This window comes from Myiozetetes cayanensis, unplaced genomic scaffold (assembly GCF_022539395.1).
Source record: "Myiozetetes cayanensis isolate MyiCay16 unplaced genomic scaffold, myiCay2020 scf21, whole genome shotgun sequence".
NCBI classification, from domain to species: Eukaryota; Metazoa; Chordata; class Aves; order Passeriformes; family Tyrannidae; genus Myiozetetes; species Myiozetetes cayanensis.
Genome location: NW_026087423.1, coordinates 10,824,884 through 10,844,980, shown reverse-complemented (window position 1 = coordinate 10,844,980; position 20,097 = coordinate 10,824,884). Strand labels below are relative to the sequence as shown.

Here is a 20,097-nt window from a genome sequence, read left to right as displayed (position 1 = left end):
AATCCTAATGGAGTGTAATCCTTGTAATACGACAGGTTTGTGGCTGAGATTACTAAAATGTTTACCCCTGGCATCTTTCTTTTTTAATACCTTTCTTTTCTATCTCTCAAGTGAAAGCAATACATCAACAGAAAAGTAGAGATAAGAGGCTGATGAACTATCAGCAGCCAGCAGTAAAACCAATAAGAGAGGCTGGGTTTTTTTACTAAAACATTACACTGGTTTTTCCCACATTTACCGAACTTGGGGGTCCCCAGTCTCGGGGCTCTTTCCACACACCCCACCCCAGCACAGCTGATGAAGAGTAAATTTAAATACTTCCCTCAGCTGTCACTCATCCCCCCCAACCCTTTGGCAGGCCATGGTTGTTTTTGTGGTTGGTTTGTGCTCTTCTCTTGCAGCGCGTGTGTCGTGTCATCACCAGTTTCCTCGCAGCAGGACCCGTGGTGGCAGGGGCAGTTGTTTAATTAGTCCCTCTCAGAACTGCCTGGAGTTGCAAAGGCAGTGGTTCAAAGCAATGCTCGGCAGTGCGTGACGCATGCAGAGGTGCCTTTATCGTGGTCCTGAAATAGGTCTTCAAAGCAAACTTGCTGTGTAAAGAATCAGCGTGCAAAACGGCTACAGCTGGGAAAATGTTCTTTATGGAACAGATGTCTGCCTTTCCCCTGTCTAAAACTCATCAAAACCCCTCAAAACCCCTAAAACAATCTCAAAGGTGAGAATGGTATGTGCTACTTTGCTTTTCACCCATTGCATAGAGATATGTGCTGGTTCTATCTTAGGGCAGAGTTAATTATCTTTATAGAAAGTGGTTTGGATTTGTGCTGGAACAGTGTTGATGGCACAGGGATGTTTTCAGTTACTGCTGAGCTGAGCTTACACAGGGTCAAGGCCTTTTCTGCTCCTCACCCCACCTGTGAGGAGGCTGCAGGGGCATGAGAAGCTGGGAGGGGACACAGGCAGGACAGCTGTCCCCAGCTGCTGACACAAGGGATATCCCAGACCATATGGTGTCACGGTCAACATATAAAGTGGGGGAATGAAAAGTTAGGTGTGACAGAGCCCTGCTTTCCTGGGGATGGCTGAACACCTGCCTGCCCATTGGAAGTGGGAATGAATTCCTTGTTTTCTTTTGCTTGTGTGCAGCTTTTCCTTTACCTGTTAAACTATCTTTATCTCAACCCACAAGTTTCTCACTTTTACTCTTCCAGTACTCTCCCCATCCTGCTGGTCGGGGAGTGAGTAAATGGCTGCGTGGGGCTGGGTTATACCACAAAAAACCACTGTGATCTAAAAGCTAAGTGGGGATGGGTCAGCTCTGCTTTTGCATTAGAAATCTCCAGAGAGCTGTGTTGTACCAGGGACCTCATGGGCCAGGGTACTTTCCTTTCAAATCAGCTTGGCTCCATTGCCCCATTGTCATCTGTGGGACTTTTATCCTCAGTCTCAAATAAATATAAATCTGCTGTTCACTTCTGTCTAATGTGTTAGAAAGCTCAACTAGGGTTTGTAGGTTTTTTCAATATTGTGAGTTTTAACCCAGTTATCAAAATACCAACAGGTATTGTGTTCTGCCAACCTGAACTGCCTGTGATGTGGCAGTGGGTCACAAAGCTGGGCTGAGGCTTCTACAGGGACTTTGATAGGATTAGAACATACTGAATTGTCTGAGAGCTGTTGCTATAAAGACAAATTTTAAGCCAAAGACCATGGCTCAGAAAATGGGCATGGCAGTTGCTCACAGAGGCTCTACTGCCACTGGCATCTTATTTGGAAAAGTTGGGGTTTCAATGGGTAGTGTTCAGTCACATCCAGGTTTTGCTAACAGATTTTTATCTCTTAAACATTCTGCAGTATCCCTGGGAATGTAAACATCAGTGTTCAGTTTGCAGCCTGAGCACACTTGGAGAGTGAGTCTCTTGTTTGCCCACCCTGTTCATGATGATACAGAGCAGTTTGAAGCACACAAGTGGGATTCCCTTCCAATTAAGCTAAACCAGAAGATGTGGTCACCAAAAAAAAACCACACAGAACTGGGCCAGGACAGCAGCAGGTACAACCACTGCATCTTCTGTAGCACAGACCTGGAGCTCTCAGTACTGTTTCAGTCTGTATGATGGTCTCCCATTGCTCTGCAGGGGACAGTGCATGGCCCAACCTTGCTTCAGTGCACGTTAGAGAGGGGACTGCTACATGGAGCTGAAATGGAGGATCTGTTTTGAGCACTGATTTTTGACTTTATCAAACCTGCCAAAAGCCCGTAAACAGGTTTGAGTTTGTGAGTTCCCATCCACTTGGCGAGAGCACAGGAGTTAATTCATCAGAGGTGACTCTGAGCAAACAGGTGCTGGGATTTTACCGGGTCTGAGCGATGCCTTAATCCCCAGACAGATTGTTAAATTCCTCCTTACTACAACCACACAGGTTTCCCATGCTGAATGGGAGTGTGTTATGCTGTGCTGTAAAATCCTGGCTGTCTAACAGGAGCACAGGGATTCCTGAAACCATGGCTCACATTTCTCACCGTTTAAAGAATGAGGGAAAAGTCGATGTCTGATAAACTTAGGATTTAAGTTCTTTTCCTGGGCTCCTTTTCTGCAGTTTTTCCCTCTCTATTGTGGTTCCTTCAGCCCCTCCATGTGTTTCATGACTCTCAGCACTTTATCATTTAGCCATTGTGTTGATGGTTCAGTTGACTGATGAAACAGTTTGTATTTCTAAGTGGATTTTGTCCTACCAGCCAGCAGCCAGGGATACAACCTTTTTCCTTTCATAAACAACTGCCTCGTGGTCACTTCTTGCTGGAGAATTTTAAAAAGTGGCAAGTGATTTAGAGCATTAATGTTTCTGGCTGATTGCTACTGGGCTTTTTCTGCAGCAGTGAAAAATGTCAGTCCTTGCCACAAGTGAGATTCCTGCGTGTCTGCTCACTAAAATTTTTTGAAATCTCTTATTATCAAAAGAGCAGTTTGGCTCCAAAAATTGTGACTCATTAAACCTGCTGTCTAAGGCTACAAAGTCTTAATATAAAAGAAAAATGTGTGTGCACTATAATTCTTGCTCAGTCCACGTTTTAAGTTCCCATATTCTGTTTTTATGACAATTAACTTTGACCACTGATGGAGGATACTGAGGGGGGGGTTCTCACACCTTTGAATTCCACAGTAGGGTCATTAGAACAGTTGTGATGGGAAGTCTCTCACTCCTTCTCATCTTTCTTATATTGAAATGCACAAATAGAATAAAACAGTCCAAGGGTATGAAGTTGGAGGCTGAGAGGAGATGCAATTATTGTTTTTTTCCAGGATTTATATGTGGAGAGGATTACCAGCTGCCTTTGTGTTCCTGCAAAGTAGCTCTGTCTTGGAGAGCAATCACCAGGGAGGTTTTTGTGTAATTCCAAGTTATCTCTGCTTCTGCTTGCTTGGATCAGCCAAACATTTTCCTGTGGCCCTTCCAGTATTAAAATCACAACTGTGGCTGTGCTCTGACATGCACTGGAGTCAACTGCTGCAGCTGGATACAGACAACACTGCGTGTACCCTACATTAAGGGCACAGAATAATTTTGAGCAGTGTCATTTTTGTATTAATTGAACTCCCTTCTGCATCAGTGGCTTCGTGGAGCTATTGGGCTCTGCCTGAAGCAGAACTCCTCGCTACTATTTAGCAAATGTTGCTTTGGTAGCCACTCGTGCAGATGATGGAGAAGTGGTTAAAGATGTCAGTACAGAGGTAGAGTGTTCAGCCTGGATTTTATGTATATAACAGAAATCCCTGTTTGAATTGCTCAGTGAATATCTATTTTATGCCGACAGCAACTTGTTAGAGCAATGCAGGCTTTTTTGTCCATTAAAGAATCCGCACCCTTTATTTATGCATTTACTTTACATTTTCCTTACTGTAGACACGATTCTCTAAACCTTCAGTAATGTCATCAGGAATCAGTGGAATTGCTCCCAGGAGTGAGGAAGAGCCTTTACAGGAAAAGGCTTTGCAGGCTCAGGATTTTCGCAGCAAAGACTGTTACATGCTGGATTTCTGCATCCCAGATGCTGTCCTTTGAACATCTGACATACATGTCATTGAATGAAGGGCAAACACAGCACACATGGATCCACGGGGCTTCTTTAAAAATTTTGGGCAAGCCAATGTAACGGTCCAGCTTGCCATAAATTGCTCCTGTGTTACCTCCTAGAGGGAGCTGCACGCAGGCAATGGATGAGAGGATTCCTATGTAAGAGAACGAAGTATTCACAATTTCTGTGATGTCCAGAAAATGGTTTTATCTGCAGCTGTGAGAAGTTGCTAGGGAACAGCGCTAACTCATTTTTGCTGATGGCTCTTCGTTAGCACTGCCGAGGTAATGTTCCCTTGCCTTGCTCAGTGATTCTGCCATCTCATTTTGCAGGAGGAGATGGCATTTGGAAATACCTCAGAATTGTCCTGCTTACGAAGTTCGAAATAAACTTTCTAGTAAAGAACATTTTTCAGATCACCTCCAGGCGCCGAAACCCTCCCTGGAGTGCTCTGAGTCTCAAGTTGTCACTGGGAAGGTCTGAAAGGGCAGGTTTGGTGCTGAGCGCTGGGGCTGCAGGAGCAGAGCCCTCCTTTGGGGGAACACTGGGCTCACAAAGTGTTTGTGGGGCTCAGCCTCTCCAGGAGAGGACAGGAACATTTTTGGACACTCTTTTGAGATGAGTGAGCTGTCTGCATTTCTGATATTGCTGTGACTGCTTGAACATCTTAGCCTCAGCCTTGAAGGATATGCTTTAAGGTGCACAGTCCTCTTTTTATTGAACATCTGACAGCTGGGTGGTGGCTGTTGATCTCCTTGACAATCAAAATTCTTGTGGTTCTGATTGCTAGCAGCATCCCTCCCTTCAAATGTTTTAAAAAGGTCATTAGCCACTCCATTGCTCTAGAGTGGTAACTGCATCCCCCCAAAAACTCTCTCTTACTGTGTGACTTGAAAACAAAAGGTCCTGTACCAGACACTGCTTTGCAGATAAAGCCAAAGAATTAGCCTTCCCAACCCATGCTTCTTGGTATATGTAGAGAATATATAGGCCTATTCCTGCCTCTGCAAGTGTTTGTTTTGGAGAACTTCTCATGCACAGCTCACCAGCTTTGTCTTGTCTCACTGTGCTTGATGTTCTCCGCCAGCGTAAGTGAACCAGAAGGATTTCTGCACTTGTTGCTTGCCCACTCAACATAAAAATATTTATGTACTCGTACTTAAACACACACATGGATGTCCCTACAGCTCTTTAAAAACGTGTTTTTTTAGTCTATGCTCTTTTTTTACTCCGTTTGCAATAGATGATCGGGTAATCTGTCATTGCACTCAGCTTGTGGTCTGGAGGGTTCTCTGGGGGTTGCCCACAACCAACTTCATTCATATGGTCATTCTGATATGGCAACTGTTTCCTACAATGTTTTTCACCAGTGAAATGGGGCAAATGGCACTGTTTTCACAGCACAGGGTGCCCAGTCCTGTGCTTTGCTTTTCCTGTCCTTTCTTAAATCTAAGTCTAATTTAAAAAAAATTGCCGGTTGCACAGGCTGTGCTGGTAACGGCTTTGCTGGTGTTTGACCAGGGATGAAAGGGATGTGGTGCATTGTTTGCTTCTTTCTACAAGCAATTTAGAAAGATTTTAGAGCCTACATAATATTTTGTGACCATTGTTTTTGAAACAGTAGTTGGAAAGAGTCCACGGGGCTCCCAACCACTTTAAATCAGCAGGCAGCACTATTTATCTTTGTCGTTCATTTCTGTCAGCAAACACCTTCCTTCCCACTCCTGAATACAAAAATGTTTTGTTTTGTTTAGTGTTGCTGCTCGTTACTGCCCAGTGATCCGCTCCTGTGCACCAGCCAGGCTGTTGGTTGTGATTCAGCCACGAGGTTCATGAAAAACCTATTTCTGACTTTGTGCGTGTTGGGAGTCCCAAGGTGATCACTGCTGGGGTCCCAGGGGGGGCACAGCCTGCTATTCTTATCTCATGTATCTCTGAAGATCTCCTTCCTCAGCTCTAATTCAGGGTCTTTCTAAAAGAATAGAAGAGATCCAGTTCTGCTTCCCACTGAGGATTGGGCCCTCTCATGGCTTGTTTGGGAAGTAAATAGAGGTCAGAGCTACAAGCTCTGTATTTGTGTCGGCTTTAAATTGATTTCTATGCATCCTTTCCTTTTAGCTCTCCAGAGGCTCGTGTGTTTTACGTCTTGCAAACCATGTTTTTAACAAGGACTTTATTTTTCAAAGCCACGGGAATATGATCTGTATCTGTGTGTCATGTCTGCATACATATGCACCTGTGTGCATGCACACAAACTTTAAGCCCAGTAGGCAATTTTATCAAGTCCAAGAGATACATATTACCAGATAGATCTGTTTTATTTAACTCCTGGTATGCACAATTCAACTTCTGAAGCCTAAATAGGTCTCGTGCCCTCTCGCTAATTAAATTTCGTTATAAATCCACCTGGGCTCTGTTTTTCTAATATCTACATTTGAATGAGGGTGGCTTAGAGTGTCTGGGTGGAATGGTTTTTTCCTCCTGAAATGTTAATTAGATGGAGAATCTGTTATGCTTTGGAAAAGCTGCATTGCAAACCCATAGATAAACAGATTGATTTAATTTTAATCTGCTTTCGTGGTGATGCATAATGATAACTGGTTTCTGTCTCACAGGGCTGAAAACCACAGACCTTAATAAGAGTTTGTGGGTATATCATACAGCTTTAAATAGCTTGTGTTGTGCTAGACCGCTCTCTATAAATTATTCTAACTCCATCAGTATCTCAGGGACTCCCGATTCTCTTCTGCTGTGGATTTTCAATCAGTGAAACTATTAGTGTAATCTGAAGAAACTTCGAGGCATCTTCTCTGAAAACAACTGACAACACTGGTTTGTACATCAAGTATTCAATGGGGAGAACGGAACAAAAAAAAAAGCCTTACAGAAGCCAGCTCTGCACATTAAATCACGGCATCCTTTTGTGAGCCATGCCAAAATTAATAATGGAATTAAAACCAGACATTCAGATGGTTAGGATGAGGTGTCTTACTCCATGACCTAATTTTTGTGATATGTCACTCCCGTGGCTCTGAGAAAGGTGCAGTTCTGTTTAGCCAGATCTAAGGCACTTTGCTTAAATGGGCCCTTCTCAAATGCTTCCATTGAAAGGGTCAGGAAGGCTTGTTCCTGAGAGGGGAATGATTTTTGTTTCTAATGGTCTAAATTTCTTCGGGGGTTCATAACAGATACAGATCCAGAAAGCGTTTTTACGCTTGGTTTTCATTCGCTCACTGCAAATAAGCCTTAAGTCTAAGAAAAATGGGCTGAGTTCTGCCTGTTTTCTCAATGACAGGCACATTTTGGTTTTGACTGATGTTCAAAGAGATGAACCTCTCTGAGGCTCAAATTCTGCCCTGTGTTAGCTCGAGCCATAAAAAGTAATGGAATTGCAGAGGGAGGGAGAAGAAGAGTAAGACCTTAAAGTGTATGAATTTAGCAGCACCCTAATGTTGTACTTAAAATTTGAAATGGAAATGCTGGAAGAACAAAGTCCAGCTAGTCCTCCTTGCACTGTGGAATGGTTAATTTGTTCTAGTCTGTTGAGGACCTCTCAAACAGGTATAGAGTGTGCCCTAAGCTTGGATTTTTAGGGAGAATGGAAAGAAAAAGGGAGAGGCTATACACTGAATTAACTCTTGTTTTCGCTTTCACTAGGGAGCTTGGCTCCATGCTTCACTCTCATACTGTTGTTAATTCTGATGTGCTCTCTAACATAATTCCCATTCCAGTGCTGTTCCTGAGCTTATGAGTTTTTTTAACATTCACAAACCTGTCTTTCCTACGTTGCCTTTAATTTTGGTACTACAAAATTTTCAAAAAGGCTGTCCTGAAGTAAAGACAGAAAATTTCTCGCTGTTTTCCATTGCTTCCTGATGTTTTAGTGCATTTTAATATGATTCTTTGAGCACAGAAGCCTCTGGGAGGGGAGGAGGTTCTGTGCAGGCGGTGGAACATCAGGATGTAAATGTCAGACTGAAGTGTTCTGGTATCAAAATGGTCTCATTTAAACAACGTACAGCAACAGAATGACCTCAGATACTGCAGAGGATGACTGCATTTAATGTTCCCAGAGCATTAACACTGATCATTCTGCACTCATTTGCCAGCAAGAGACACTTACCTGGGAATTCTTTGAATAGATCTACGGCTTAGTCATTCCGAAATTGCTATCTAGATTTTAGATCCCATGGTAACATCTGGTCCCACCACTGCCTGATTTTTAAGCGTGACATTTAATTCTGATCTTCAGAAAGACCCTGATGAGGTCTGTCAGCTCACGGTTGGCATCTGGGGGACGGCTATTTTTGCTTTCCAGCCTCTTCCAAGCGAGCATAGGGGAGCTCCAGGAGGGGACAGACTGGATGCTTCCACTTCCAGTAGCAGTAATTTGTTATTTGGATCAAGAGATGATGCCACTGGAAAGAGCCTGTGGGAAGAGCAACCCATGGCACCGTCATCAGCAGAAATGGGCTCTGGGCAACGTTGGCCATTTACAGGTTAGGACCATGAACACTTCCAGGGTTTCTTGCAGGGAGTGTTTTGCTGCTGACTTAGATCAGCCTTTGACTTTCCAGTGAGTAAAAATTGACCTGATTTCTTTGTTTCATGACATGAAGAGCTCTGGTCAGGTCCGTTTCCGCTCATGTTTTGCTCGTCTTTGGTTTGAAATGGGCGGGTGGGGAAAAAAAGCCTCTGCCACCCCTCTTACCCCTTGTCACTGCTGTCCAAAGGAGGTGGACATTAGCAAAGTGAAGGCTGCCATCCTGTGCAGCTGAGCGCTGCTTTGTTCTTCCTCCATTGCTGGGTTAAGATTAGGCTCTGGGCAGGAAAAACACACTGAAGATAAACAAAAATAGAACCCCCTTCGAGTTATTTCTGGAATGCTTTGGGCAGATATGGTGACAAGGCAAATTCAGAGCCCACTGCAGTGCCTGTGCAGCGCCTAAAAGCTCCCAGAAATGTCCCCCTCTGCACATGATTTATCTGCCACCTTCTAGCCATCACTGGTGACAAGATGATACCCGGTGGTGGCACCTCTTAACAGCCTCCCTTTTCTTCTTATCCCTTTGATGTTGAAAGTATTTCGTTTCCTGGGAAGGAGCATGAAAGGTCCCCGCAGATCTTTGCCCTGAGCACTTACAGTAATAAAAAACCTAAATTCAGTGTCACGGGTCTAAAGCATCTTTATTTAGAGCTGTTTAAGGGTTAGAGTCCCTGTTTGTTTGCGCTCTGTGTTGGACTGGAGGGACGTTGTGGTGTCTGGAGGCTGCGTGCAGGACATTGCCGGGAGTGGAATGCGGAGAGGGGAGCCCTGCCCATGGCAGGGCGGCCGTGGCCCCTCCACGCTCCTCAGCTTCGATGTCTTGCACATCCTGAGGGTGAGATTGTGTTTGTGTGTGTGTGTGTGATCTCCCCGTCTTTGCCTTTCCCTGCGGTGCTTCGAACCAGACACTCGGTGACATTGTACCGTGGCGCTGAGCAGCACGCGTGCTGTAACGCTGTTATTTCTCACCAGCCAGCTGTTCCACTTTATACAACACTTAAGTAACAATTTCACAGCCATTACCAGCCTGCAGTAATGACACGGGCTGAAAGCTGAGCGCTAACTGGTTGTAAACTGCAAAGACTGGGAGATGCTAAACCAGACACTTTGATAAATGAGAGAGGACGTCGCCCGCATTTTAATTGGAGTTGCAGCCTCTTCTATCAGCAGAGTAAACAATAGTGTTTGGTGGGTCATGAGATAGAATTGGGAATCACTATCTTTATGCACTTAGGTAATGTATTTCCTTGATTTCAGTTGTGATGTATTGATTCTGGGAGTTCCTTCTGCGGGTTGATTTTTTTTTCTTTCTCCCTTCCCTTGATTTGTACCCTGTCAGCATTGACGTGTTTTCGGGGATTGTGGACTCCCAAGGGCTTTGTTTGCCATGATTGATTTGGTGCAAGGGGTGAGCTACTCAGGAGCCTCAGTAACTGATGTGCTGCGCTGTGAGCAGTGATCCAGAGGTAAATAACAGCTTGTAGAAATACCTATGAAAGTGTTTACTTGGATAGGCTGCTTGTTAGAAAAGAAACAACCCCAGACCAGCCCACGGCTGAAATGTTTGCGGCCTCTTCCTTGCAAAGTAGGATCTTACCCAAATTGGGCACAAAATACTCGAACAACTTTACTTACTGCAGCTCTGCGATGGTGTTTTAAGCAAATGTGCAATCTGTTGTCCTTAGACTGTTAAGTGTGAGCAAATAGATTAAAAAGCTTTGTCATGCACCTTTTTTTTTGTGTGTGTACGTAGTTCAGCTGAGAAATCTTAGGCTGAACTGTGGCTGAACTGAGAGGCTGTCTCATGAGCACTCTGGAGAGCAGCTGAGGGGTCGAAGACCCCGCGTGCCCTGTGACAGCCAGGCAATTCAATAAAGCAGATTTGCAAGAAAGTAATTGAGCTCTGGCAGCAGCCCACAGTCTTTTCACCTCAGGTATCTTCAGTTTTATTTGTTGGCAAAAAACACACCTTCGGTTATTATTAACCCTGTTTCATCCAGGTCATTCTTCGGTAATTGCAAAGTGCTGCTGCCGCTGTAAATTGGGTGAATAAAATTCTGCAGTTGCCCAATGGTGGGAAACACAGCATTGAGACATACTGGGGGGAAAAGCATTTCCTGGGGTCAAGGAATTGAAGTTTCTGGGCTAATTATAGAAGTATATTAATGTGGTTCCTCAAAAGGAGTTCCTAACTTCTAATTCTGTAGAAAACTACAATCTTGTGTTACTGTTTTCCGTAAAAATACAGGGTTAGTGCTTTTCATAGGTGACTAAATTAGACCTTATCTCTTCAAAGAAATCCTGATCCACAGACTGGCAGTTACCCCAAGGGTGTACACAAGAACCTGCATTTGTTTGAAACCTCAGAAATTAGTGCAGGATGGGAGTTTGTCACTGGATAAAGTGAATGTCAAGGATAAACAAACTCAGCTTGTCCTACTTGTTTTGTGTCCCTTTTTCTGGTTTACCTCTTCACCCTGGCATTTAAAGGAATCCAGACAGCAAACAAGAGGATGGTGTTAGTTATGCTTGTACTCTTATTTTAATCCTTTTTTAAATGCTTTTAAGATATAAGCAAGAAATTTCAGGTTTCAGTGTGTAACTGTTTGCTGAGCTGTGCTGAGACCCTGCACAGCTTTTTCAGCTGCAGAGCAGCTATTGCCCATGTGCCAGCTGAGCAAGGCAGGCTGTGCTCTGGGCTAAGGCTGCTTTTTTGTCTTGATTCCCTACCAGTTTTGTTAATAAAACATACAAAAGCATAGCTGCTGTGCAGTCAGTATAACCTGCTGTTGAAAAGCTGAGGGGACAACCTTACAGCAGAAGCTCCAGACTTCGTGCAGTGAAACCAACCACTCACTCACACCTCCCCAGCAGTGTCTGGCTGGGAGTGACTCGAGTGCTGTCCTGCCCTGGAGCTCAGCACAGAGAGTTGGCTCCACTGAGGGTTTTCAAATCCATGAGCTCAGTTAGGTCACCCAGATCCCACCCTGACACCTTCCATCAGCTGTCACCAACTACAGCAACCACTTCACAGAGCTGGAAGGGGGTGGGTGTGAGTTTCTTAATCACAGCCAGCTTAGCTTGGAAAGATCTCAGCCCCCAGCATTTCCTTGTGAAGTGGGAATAATTTTTCTATCACTGGTCTTAGCTGACACCCAGCAGTTTTCCTTTCTTGAGGTGGAATAGAAATGCAGGGCCAGATGCTGGTCACCAAGAACAGCCAAAGACATGTGCTGAAAAATGTTTCATCCAGATTGTGTGGCCCTTTTTCTGCCTCCCTCTCTTGAGACTCCAGGAATGTAGTTTAATTTCCACTCTTCTTTGACCATTGATCTCTCTGTCCTGAGGGATGTCTGTGGTTTAGCAGCAGTTACTGCACCTGCTTAAAATTCATTTCGTGAAATTAGCATAGAAGAACTTGAACAAAAATTGGCAACCTTCATGTATTTATTCTTCCAGGTGTGCTAAAGAAATTAGAGCCACTGCTATTGAGTTAGTGGTAAAAGAAATGAGATATAACCCCTTTTGTTCGAGGCAGTTGAAGGAATTCTTTGGCTTTTTATTCTGAAAACATCTGTGTGGATGTTGTCCTTCAAAACTTCCACTAGTAATTTCATGTGGAGGCAGAGCTGATGCTGCTTGTTTTACTGATATTACCAAATCTGCATGGCAGCAGCTGTTTATACAAAAAAAAATCCCATATATTTTTGGGTTTTTTTGCCCAGAATTGAGAACTTGCCGTAGCACTGAATGGATTTTGTGTATGAGATTTTAATCAAATATAATTAAACTGTCATTTCCTGACAGCTCACATACAGGGCTGTTTGACCACAACGGGCTTCCCATAAACATATTCAGAAACCAAAAGTTAACAACACCAGAAACTCCTAATTCAGTAAGTTGGCCAACATTATGTATCTGTGGACTACTTCAGTACTGCCTTAAGATATATGTTTAGTTAAAGAGAGAGGCAGAATTAGAGAATGCAACACCTACCAAGAGGAATTAAAACAGACATTTAAAAGTGTAGCTCTCTGTATAGAGTCCCTCTTCTCTTCTCCTGGCTAATAACTTCTGGTTATTATTTTTTTAATAATCAAACCCAGAAGTATTATGCTGAGCACATGCTAAGTACTTCTCAGTAGGAGCCAGGCCAGCTGTCATGGGGCTAAGTTTACCATACAGATTTTCCTGTTGTTTAGCCTGTTGTTTATAGGTTAGACAGACCTTCAAAGAAACCACTTGCTTTAGGAAAAAATAAAAATATTTGTAAATATTTTTAGGTTCAGAGCTGACAGAACAATTAACCCAACAGTATTAAAATGAAGAAATGTTGTGGACTCAAAAAGATGATGAAATGATACGGAATGTCCTCTTTGAGTAATCCAGAGGGGGGAGGAAAAGGGTAGATCTGGCTTGTGATATGAGGCCTAGCAATGGCTCCTCACTAGAGGAGCACCAACCTGACTTCTTTTACAATAAAAATGGTACTTTCTTCTCCACTACAATAACCTGTAGTCGAGAGAGAACCTCAACCCGAGGCTCATAGTGGGGATAATGGCAGAGCAGGAGTGAGGAATGTTCTCCAGAACATATCTACCCTGTAATTTCACCATGAATAAAGCTGTAATTACCATTAGTTCAATAAGATTTCTGTCTTGGCATCATTTCTTCAAAACGTGGAATTCTTAATTAATTCTCTCATCCCCTTCCCTGGTACCTCTGTCGGGCTCTAACCAGTGGTGATGTTTTCTGTGGGGCAGCGACGGGAACATCATGAAGGGAAAAGAAGTAACAGATCAAGCTGACATTTTCTGTCTAATTGGTGAAACATCTGCTTGTTCTCCTAGGGCAAAGGTGAAGAAAGGTGTGAATGTTTTCAGTGTAAGAGCCAGCAGCCCCTACTTGTGGGACATCAGAGAGAGCATGGATTACACTGGGAAATATGCACCAGCTGTTATTGTTTGCCAGAGGAAATCTGCTGCCTCTGAAAGCAGGTAGGTCATATCCAGCAGTATTTCTTTTAATAACTGGCAGTTGGTTTTCCTTCTCCAAGCACTTTGCCATGATTTTAATAAGTTTGACCGTGGTGTGTGAGGAAAATGCTTTTGGGAAAGCTGTGGCTGTGTTTATTTTGTACTGCATTGCTCATTCTACTACGTATACTTTGAACAGAATGTTACTTAGTCCTAATAGTCAAATAAAAAATCAGCAGGAAATACTGTTTTCACAAATTATTTAGAAGAACTTTCATACCTTACAATTTGGTTGTGACTAGTTTGGAAAAAAAAAAAAAAAAGAAGGAGGAAAGAATTTCCTTTCAGAATCATGGCATAAATCACTTTCTCCTTGTTATAACTCAGATTCTACACAATTCCTCTGCCATGGTATCCTGGTTTTTTTCCTCATCTAAACCATATATTGTCTCATACCTGATTGAATTTCATTGGTCAAAGAAGCAATGTGTATGTATGCCAAGGTCAGAGCTTCCTCCTGTCTGGCACAATCTGTCAGGCAGATTCTTTAAAATCACAGTTCCAAGCTATTTGAAGCAAGTGTGAATATTTTCATTGACTGAAATGGGCATTGGATCAAAATCAAAGATTATTTCAATGATGAGTTTCCCATCACACTTTATCTTGTTGGGCCCATACAGTGCATTTGCCTGATTTCTCTTCCTCAGCAGGAAAATATAAAGTAAGCTCGTGGGGGAATTGAATCTTGGCAGCTTCCTTCCCTTCGCTATTCATCATTCAGTGGCAAGCCTTCAAAATGACCCCTTGTACACAGAAAAATAAATTATTATGCCACCTTTCATGCAGTGGTTGTGGCTTCTGTGTATTTGCATGTGTTGATTATAAGCGTTGCTTATTAAAAGAAATATGAGCTCATATACCTATTAGATTTTACTGGGAAAAAAGGCAAGTGAATACAAGGTATGTGTGTAACTCTCCTGTAACTTCTGGTTTGACTTATTCCATCCGAGTTCCCAGTTGAGATTTCGTGGTTTTCTCACTTTTGAGAACTTCCTCACAGTTTGCAAACGAGTGCAAAATGTTTGCCATGTATTATTCACTGTGCTGTTTTCACCATTAAATTTAATCTGTTTTGCTATTCATTTTAAGAAGCAAGCTCAAGCATTATGTGGGGAAAGAGACTGTGCTCAGTGTTTTTGGGGAAACTCTGCTGATGTTTGAAGCCATCAAATGGGCACAGTGGATAACAGTTAAATATTGGTGCCTCTTACCAAATGATTTCCCTCCACAGTTCGCTCAGAAATTAGACAAACTCTGTTTGCATATCCTTTAATTCCTCCTAAAAATCAGAGATCTGATCACACGGTTGCGAAGGTGGCGATGTTAATTAACTAAAGATTGAATACCTTTGTGTTTCTGATGGTTTTACACGGATCAGAAAGTAGTGTTAATAAAGCTGACTCACTGTGACAGGTGTAATTTCACGGGTTAAGGAGGCACTTGTGCCAGTGACAAACCCAACCCGAGCATTTCCTCGGCGGGGTTTGAAATATCGCCGTCGTTTTTATTTGGGGAGGTTTTGGCACCGAGAGCTTATCGTAACAGGATTAACATATAAATATTATCACAGCCAGCAGGGTGTTTTAGAAGGAATATTAACAGCAAATATTATGAGTCTGTATGAGAATAACTAATTAAGCCCATCTGTCAAATATGATTTGAAGTTCTCGCGCCTTGCTTATTATGGGCTTGCCACAGCGTTCCAGTTTAGTGGTGTGGCAATTGCAAAGTTCTCCCCAGTTCTTCTGATTTCATTCTTGGGCAGTAATAATAATTTTGTAACACTCTAAGTGCTGACCCATGAGATTATTAGGTGGGTTTAATACCTGTAGCATCTGTACAGCACTTCTGTTCTTCCCTGTGAAAGCATCCATCTTCCACGCCTCTGTCATCAAGAAGGTGACCAAAAACCCAAATAGAAAATGGTGTGATGAGAATTAACCAGTGGCTTGGAAATGTGACTTGGGAAACACCTAAATACTGGTTGAATCAGGGAGATAAATCCTGGTTTGTGCCATTCCTTATTTATTTCCTTCTCGAGTTGGCTGATCTTTCTTTTTCTTAATTCCTCCTGTAATTAATAGAATAGAATAGAATAGAATAGAATAGAATAGAAAAGTGAGGTTAAGGAGAACTGCATTTTCAGAATATTTTCTTGGATTGGTGCTCTTTCTCACTGCACCTGAGATGGAGCATCTTGCTGTGCTAGTGATGGTTGAAAAGAAGAATAGCCAAAAGTGTAAGATCTGAATTCCTGACTGTTCTTCCTCTGTGTTTGCTGTTGGACTGGAAACATGCCAGGTGGGATGGGCTTGGATAATTGTTGAGGTGGCTAAAGATAAAGATTTATTGGATTTTCCTCATTTGCAAAACATGATTGATAGTACTTTCCTCTGTCCATAGCTGCTGTGGAGGCATTAAGCAAGATGTTCTGATGTGATACTAATGGGTGTCATGATCCTCTTAAAATATTTTATTTGTGTTTATAGTTTTGGGTCTAAATGTTGATTATTCCATTACATTGCTGTTCTCTGTGCTTATGGCAGGAATGAGGCTGTCGGTTCAACCGAGTGAAAAATAATTATAGACAAAGCTTGGCCATCTCTGAGTAAAATCTTAATGTCTGGATATGACCATTTGCAGCTTTATCTCCAAATAATTTTATCATGGATGAGCTTTACTTGGTAATTTCCTTTTCCCTATACTTTTTTTTTTTCCTGGAAATGTAGCAAGGGCAGCATTTGTTGTGATACTTTTCCTCCTGCACTTTTGGGTTACAGCTCTGTAGCACTGAAGGAATTTCTTGTTTTAAGCTGCCTGAAAACCTGATGCTGCTAATAAAGAACCTTATTTTCAGTTTGAACTACAAGTGAGTGAATCAGTCTGTGATAATATTGACACAGTGAGAGACAATAACAGTATTTTCTGGGCTATATCCTTCATTTGTTCCCCCTTGTCTCATTAATTCATGATACTGCATTTCAGTGCTGAATTTTCTGAACACTTTTATAATAGAAGAAATTAACTTGATATTAGATAATAACAGGAGACAGGAAAATGTATGGCAACATTGCCTTTGAGTTTCCTCCACAATATCTTCTTTCTATTACATTCATGCCATTATCCTTAGTGCCCTGTATTTCTCCTTTTCAAATGTAGTTATTTAATATTTAGTTTTCCTGTTGTAACAGCAGTGAGCTATTGCCTCATTCTCTTACTTGTTGCATCTGCCAGCACATTTGACAGACTCTCAAGAGTGCTGTAGTCCTAAAACACTTCTAAAGCCAACAAGAGCCACACATTTAACATAAATAACAGCCTAATAGCCACAATAATTACATTATGTCTCTTGCTGGTGTTCATCAAAAGGCTTTATAAAAATAGTTTAACGTTTTAGATCACCATGATTTTTTTTTTCCCCTTGCTATCCATGTGCTCACATGACTTTCTCAACTACAAGTGTATTAGTGCTTGGAAAGAAAAATTTCTGGTCAATCGATGAAAAAAAAAAAACTGATGTAGTAAAAGTAATTCCAAGGTGTTTTGTCACATCAAATCATGTGGGAATCACATGAGTTTCAGGTTATCATGATGAAATAAAAGCAAGAAAAAGACTGCAGGAATCATGCATACTTTCAGATGGGGTACATTCAAGAGGGATGTTTGAAAAATTGGCACTCAGAGTGGGTGAAGGGTTGGGTTATGTTGTATCTTTGGGGTATTTTGATGGCAACTCAAGAAATTCTTTGATTATGTGAATTCTGAGCAAAAAAAGATTTCTCCTCTTCATTTTTAATGACAAATTTTATTACTGGGGGAACAGGAGCGAAGGGAGAAGGGAGATAGATACCTCTTACATGCTTTCAAAATTGCTTTCTAGGAATAAATATTCAGCCCTAAAAAATTTGCCATTCCCTCAGCATCATTCATGCTGATGTAGTACATCAAGATATCTATTATCAAGCAGATATGACATGTTAATTTCTAAAATACTAGAGTTTAACTCCATTTATACTTCTGAGAAATATGGGTATTGATCAGCTGGAAACATATTTACCCAGGGTAGCTTTAGAGTTTCATACTGTGTACAGTGTGGGTTTTTCTTTTTCCTCCTTTCCTGTTATTTGGAAACCTCCAGGCTTCTAAGAGTTTATATGTTGTGATGATGTGGAAGTGCTGAACATCTCAGAAGCCATGCTTACATTCTACTATTTGAAAGCAATTAGTCACAAACTTCTATTTCTTATTTTAAAACTTAAATATGCCCTCTGAGAGAGAAGCCTGTGAGATGTTGGGCAAAATAAATTTGTATGAACCAAACCTCAGTGCATTATTCTTTTACATGCTGACCCACTTTTTTCCCAACTTTTTAAATGGAAAACTATTTTATTTATCAGGAAATTCAGAGTCTCTCTTGAAATCATTCCACTCAATGCTAATACACTACAGAAAATGTTTATGGTTATCATCTTGAATCAAATCAAAAGGAAAGAGATGAAATATTAACCAACAGCTATTAGAGAAAGGCATTATTAGCCAGCTTATTCACCTGTTTGTGACTCATTCATTTAAAAACATAAAGTGCAAGAAAGCACTTCAAAGGCATGCAGATGGCCTTCTGGCATCTTAGAGCTGGACTCTTCCTGTATCTCTGACATGTACAGGAGGGAGACAGCACAGGGAAATTCAGCTGTCATTGCAGAGATGATTCCCTTTAATCTCAGCTGAATTTAGGGTTCTCCTTACAGAGGAAGGCTATTCCTGTTCTTTTGGTTTGGGGTATAATGTTACTGGAAGTGGGAAAGGTGACAATTAGCATAGAATTGCTGACACTGTCTTTTGAAGCAGTTCAAAAAAATAGAATATAATTCCCTCGTTCTGTGGTTATCCTTTTGAAATATTAATGTGCATTTATGTAGCATTTACCATCTCCCAACAGCCTGCCCTTGGTGAGATTCAGAGCATCATCCCAGGGAAACTGGTAAAGGTGAAGTACCCCTAAAATGTAACTTGACATAACAGTTCACAACAGGACTGAATAGTCAGGAAATTAAAGGAGATTATTGCCAGTGCCTGCAGCTTTTTATACCCCTGTGGTATCCCTCCATCATCTGTAGGATTTTTTTGTGCTGAATGGAAGAGAAGTCAGATACCACCTCTTTAAAAGGGAACATGATAAGCACAGAGATGGTATAAGAGCTTTTATCCTGCTCTGTGGTCAAGTGCAAAGAGTCAAAATACACCAAAAAGTTTTAGAGCAGAGGGAGGATCTACTGCAGTGCATCAGATTGTTGCTTTCTATGGTTTTAGCAATGGATGGTGAAGAATACCCATTAAAATAGTGCTCCACGTAGAATACATTGCTATGCTAACAGTTTTCTCCTCATCTTTACCACTCCTGCCCTGGCTAAAAAGAGCTGAAGAGTGTGATTGAAGCTTCAGTTGCACAAATCCTGTGATCTGGTGCATTTTGCACCCTTAGTTTGTGGGGGTTCAGCGGGATCAAGAGGGATCAGGGACAGGGTTCCGCCTTTTTCGGTGGCAACCCAAAGTCTGCAGATTTCCTAGGACTTCAAGCAGAGAGTTGGGATCATTGTCACAGTTACACTGGCTCACACCCCAGGGGGAACTGAAGTTACCAGCTGTCAGCTCTCATTGCATATGTAGGAACAGAGGTGGAAACCATGAGGAAATACAATAAACTGATAAAAGACGTTGTGTCCATTTGAGAGGGTTTTGCCCTAGGTCTAATCATTATCATCATCATCATGGCTAGGCTTGTCTTGGAATTATGTGGTCCTTATTATATTTGGCTCTGCTTTTGTGGCAGTAAACTCCAGGTGGAAAATAAGACCATGGGTAATGACAGACAGTAGTGGTGCAGACTGGGGTCCCAAGGGCCTAACGGGTCCCATGGCTGTGGCTGTCCTCCATCCCCAGCACAGCTGCCTCATCCAGCTCTTTGCTCCACCTCTGTATTTCCTAGGAAGGAATCCTGAATTCCCTGCAGTGGCACAGCAGAAGACAAAGTGAGAAAGCACTTCTTAATCTGAGCTGGCCCAGTTCCCTGCTCACATATGCCAGCATCAGTCAGCTGTGACCCCAGGGTACAGCTTTGAGCAGGAGGAATTCTGGCTGCAGGATGTGTGCTTGCAAGGAGGGATGAATTTAATTTCCTGTCCCAGCTCATCTGAAAGCACGTTATCCCCTTTGTATTTCTGGAGTAAATCTTACTGATGCTTATTTTACATACCAAAGTAATCATGGAAAGCAAGGATCCATAGGCACTTCATATACGAGGTTCCCTAATGATGCCAAAATTTATTGCATAACAGGTATTCTCCAGCTAGGAATTCAAGAAAAGATGTGTCTCCATCAAGTTGTTGTGATAGCCCGAAGATGGAGGTTCACTGGATGAACCTGAGAAGTCCTGGGAG

At 42.2% G+C, this 20,097-nt stretch overlaps 1 protein-coding gene across 1 annotated transcript in view; it reads left to right on the top strand.

Moving 5' to 3' along the window:
- The window catches only part of TMEM132D (transmembrane protein 132D), a 218,906-nt gene that overhangs the window by 73,297 nt on the left and 125,512 nt on the right, over positions 1–20,097 (top strand). Inside the window, exon 3 of the mRNA XM_050318695.1 lies at positions 13,475–13,621. Within this exon, the coding sequence (XP_050174652.1) occupies positions 13,475–13,621 (147 nt within the window). The remainder of the gene's footprint in view (positions 1–13,474; positions 13,622–20,097) is intronic.